The sequence below is a fragment of the Lytechinus variegatus genome, chromosome 8 (genome assembly GCF_018143015.1).
Source record: "Lytechinus variegatus isolate NC3 chromosome 8, Lvar_3.0, whole genome shotgun sequence".
NCBI lineage: Eukaryota > Metazoa > Echinodermata > Echinoidea > Temnopleuroida > Toxopneustidae > Lytechinus > Lytechinus variegatus.
This window is the reverse complement of record NC_054747.1, coordinates 29245608-29250064: the sequence shown is the minus strand read 5'-3', so window position 1 is coordinate 29250064 and position 4457 is coordinate 29245608. Positions and strand designations below refer to the sequence as shown.

The following is a 4457-nucleotide window of genomic DNA, read 5'->3' as shown; positions in this document are numbered from 1 at the left end:
TGTTCGCAGTGAGTCGTCATCCAGTTGCTGACTATTATTACACAGCAATGCTTCCAAGACTCTACGAACAGTACGTATTTGCCTCTCCCAAGCTCCTCCCATGTGGCTTGAGTAGGGGAAGTTAAAGGCGAAGTCAAAGTAATCGCATCCTTCTCTGAGCAAATGATGTTTAACTTTCTCATGATTCATCTCCTTCCAGGCTTTCATGAGTTCATTCTAGGCACCAACAAAATTTGTCCCTCTGTCCGACCTCAGTTGACGAACAGGACCACGAACAGAGATGAAATGTCGAAGGGCATTAATAAAAGCATCAGTGGACAATGAGTTTAGTACTTCTATGTGGATTGCACTCGAAGACATACAAGTAAAGAGAAGGCCATATCTCTTTACCTCCTTTCTGCCTTCTCTGATCACCCATGGTCCAAGGCAATCCATAACACAGTAAGAAAATGGCGGTTCAGAGGCTAGACAATCCTTTGGTAGGTCCGCCATCTTTTGTATCTGAGTTGGTCGTCGTAGTTTCCGACAGGAACTCCGAGAGCTTTTTCCACAGGCAAAGTGTCTTGCAAAAGATTCAATTCCTTGAGGTCCTTTCCTCTGTCATCAACTGGAACTGATTGCATTACATTTTTGGAGTTGGATACGATCTTATGTAGGTGAAGACGTCCACGTTCACATATCTTTCTCGTCCTCATGATGAGATCAATGGCTTCATCTTCGGTTGATACAGATTTCAACCCATCATCGACGTAGAAGTCATTCTGTATGAAATCTGATGCATCATGTACAAACTCATCTGCATAGTCTTTTGCAATCTGCTTCAATGCAAAGTTCGAACAGCCAGGCGATGACGTGGCACCAAAAAGATGAACGTTCATTTGGCAGTCACTAAGTCGGCGACTAACATCTCCGTTTAACCACCATAGAAACCGGATATAATTTCTATGCTCTTTGTTTACCTGGAATTGGTGGAACATTTCCTTCACGTCACACATGAAGGCCGTGACTTCTTTCCTGAATCGACAAAGAACACCGGTGAGGGTATTAGTCATGTCCGGTCCTGTTAACAAGTGAGCATTCAATGAAGTTCCTCTAAACTGCGAGATGCAGTAAAAAACAACTCTCAACTTGTTGGGCTGTTTCACTCCATGATGGGGAATGTACCATACTTTACCCTCTTCTCCAGACTCTGATGTAACCTCTGCATAGTTGCTATTGAAGAGGGCATTCATTATTTGGAAGAGTAGGGTTATCGTCACGGAATGGCAGGGGCATCTCATAATGACCACTTTCAGACACGTGAACTTGATGCTCCATTATCTCTAGAAATCTCAAGTCATTCCTCGAATATGGCCTTTGTCTTTTCTCTGATGCAAAGTCTGCTTCTAAAAGACGTATGACTTGAGATGGAGTAATCTCCTCCTTAATCCTTGATTGATGCCTGAAGGTAACTGTGGTTGGATGACCATCTATTTGCAGTTCTTCTGGAATAACTTGCACCATAATGCGATGACTGATTCCAATATGATCATGCGCATTGTCATGATAGTTAGGTTCCATTGTACCGACAACACTCCATCCAAGATCAGTTTGTAATCCAAATGGTCCACCATCATTAGGGGAACTTAATACAGTTCGCGGAGTGAGGGCCCTTGCACAATCATAGCCAATGAGAAGTCCAATCTCACAATCTTGAAGGGGAATCAAATGTTTGGCTATGTCGTTAAGATGAGGGTGTGCCTTAGCAATGTCTGGCGTTGGTATGTGTTCTCGATTTGCCGGCATAATATTCCGAGTGTAAGTTGGGGGCAAACAAATTTCTTCTCGTCCATTGAATGCTCGAACCTTAAGTCCACTGATCTTTTCACTCGAAATTCTCTCATTGGCCAGCGTCATGGTCGAAAGAAGCAAGTTGACTGTTATTCCTTCAATGCCCATTGCTTCCTTAGTCCTATCTAAAATGAAGCTAGTGTCTGACACAGGAACTATAGTAGACGTCTTTAGAGATTTGTGATTGTCCTTCATGGTTGAAGCATGAGATCTTGTGGTTTGAGTTTCCTCAGCTTCATTCTTTATTTCAACTCTCTTAGATTGTTGTCTTTCTGTCCAGTTTTCATCATGCAGAACGGTGGGGTGACGTCTTTTGCATGTTGAACATGATGACCTCTTCTTACAATTCTTAGATAGATGACCGGACCTTAAACATCCGAAGCACAGACCATGATCGAAAACAAATTTGGTTCGGTGATCTAATGTCTGTGACATGAAGGATTTACAAGTAGCAAGATGATGTTCTCCCTTACAGTAAGTGCAAAGGGGTTTCCATTTTCCTTTCCCTCCATTTGCTTGCTGTCCCTGCACACTGGTCGATAATGTTCTCACATTAGAAGACTGCTGTCTCCTATCTTTCAAGGACGTCTGATTAGAAGTGATCGGATCACAAGCGATATCTGCCTCATCGCTGATGAATGCCGTGAAGACAGAAAAGGGAGGAAAGGATCCTCTGTCTTGCCGCAATTTGACTACATTCCTGCCCCATCTTGTGATTAGCCATTCAGGCAGTTTGCTCATCAATTTCTTGTTCTCTCTTTTATCATCCAAATGATGTAAGTGATGGACATATCTGGCTGCTGTACAACACTGGTGAAGAAAATCTCCAAATCTCCGAAGACCTAAATAGTCCTTGGGGCTGATTTTAGGCCAGTCATCAAGTTTGTCCCGGAAGGCATTTGAAATAACAAAGGGATTTCCATACCTCTCTTGTAACACCTTGATGGCTTCCACATATGCAGCGTCATCTCCTAGCATGGAGTATCCTTTCACTAACACCAATGGTGCACCTTTAAGATATAAGATACTTCAGCAGAAGGTAAAATCTCTCTCCGGCTGGAATACCGCGATGTTCAATGAGAGCATCATAGCTTTGCTTCCATGATGTGTATTCTAGTGGATTACCATCGAAAACTCCAGGCTCAGGTATTGGAAGTCTGTTCAAGCGAAGAGGTTCCGTCAAACTACTAGCAAGGGCAACTTCTTCTTTACGAAGGCTTGATGTATGCGTATTCTTATGTGACACTGATTCAGGATCATCGGTTGGTTCATCAATCCTTCTCATCGTGGTAATGTCCTTTTCCTTTGGAGAATTTACCTTCCTTTAATCATCTACCCAATCCTGGCACAGCTTTCGTGAAGTTGACGAGACGGACAAGTGAGAAGTTCCTTTATGTGAAGACATTTCGCCTCGTAGTGCAAGAAGCGTCTTTAAAGTGTCCTTCATCAAGGAAGAATGTTCATCTTCAATTTCATCCAATTTCTCCTCACTGCCATCGTTAACATTCATGGATGAAGACAATTCAGCTAAACTCTCCTGCACTGAGATGACGTTGTCCATGGCTGCTTGCAAATTATCACGGCCATCTTTAATCACCGAAGATTCAACATCATCTTCAACTAGAAGCTCTCTAAGTTTGTTAGAAAGCCTTCTCCATTTAGTAATAGAACTTTTCTCGACTTTAAGCTTAGCATCCAACTGATGTTGAAGTCCCTTCTCAGTTGGCTTCCGTGTTCTTACACTTGCATCACCACCGCCCTTAGCTGTGACTTGCTTAGATTCAACAGGCTCGGACATCTTGAATTCTCTTTGGTAATGATGATAAATCTTTGCACAGAGTTTTCACTGTAGCTGAAGACTTGTTCGAGAATTTAATAACAAAAAACAAAGGTCTCGACGGGAATGTAAATATCATGCCATCCTTTAATTCTTCGTTCATTTTCTTCTGTGAATTTGACATGAATCAATTGCAAATACTTTCGTGAAAACTGTTGGTATATTAAACAAAATGATAGGAACAGGGTGACCAGATTTCACAAAATGAAATACGGGACAATCGACAAAATAAGAGATCAACAAAGAAGGCCACAAAAATGTTAGACTTGTGAAAAGTATAAAGATTTGGAAGGAAAGGTGAACGAAAGAATGAAGGAAAGAAAGAAAGAAAAGGCGAAAGAAAAGAGATGAATTGAGAAGAAAGAAAGAAAAAAATGAAGGGGGAAATGAAGGAATAATAAAAAATTAAAGAAAGTTAATAAAGAAGGATGAAAGAAAGAATAAAAGAGAGAAAAGGGTTTCCGTCATTCTTTGATTTGAATATAAAAAAAGAAAGAAAAAGAAAGGAATGGAAGATGAATAAACTGTGTGTGAAAGACAAAATAAAGAAAAGGAAGAAAAAGGAAAAAGGGACAGAAAGAATGACGGAAAGAAAAAATGTTTCTTTCATTCTTTCAGAGAAAAAAACAAAGAAAGAAGAAAAACAGGTAGGGAGGAAGGAAGCAAGGTAGGACTAAGAATAAGGGAAAAGAAATTAAAAAAAATGAAATAAGAAATGAAAGAAAGGGGGAAAGAGAGGGAGGAAAGAATAAAGGGAGGAGAGAATGAAAAAAAAGTAATGGAAGGAGAG

General features: G+C 40.8%; 2 protein-coding genes across 2 annotated transcripts; both read right to left on the bottom strand.

Annotated features, from left to right (window-relative positions):
* Positions 1 to 464: 464 nt before the first annotated feature.
* Positions 465 to 1052, bottom strand: LOC121419633. The gene has a single exon (XM_041614089.1). It carries the CDS (start codon positions 1050 to 1052, stop codon positions 465 to 467), a length of 588 nt encoding a protein of 195 aa, XP_041470023.1.
* Positions 1053 to 1212: 160 nt separating this feature from the next.
* Positions 1213 to 2808, bottom strand: LOC121419632. Its single transcript, XM_041614088.1, has one exon. It carries the CDS (start codon positions 2806 to 2808, stop codon positions 1213 to 1215), a length of 1596 nt encoding a protein of 531 aa, XP_041470022.1.
* Between the last annotated feature and the right edge of the window lie 1649 nt (positions 2809 to 4457).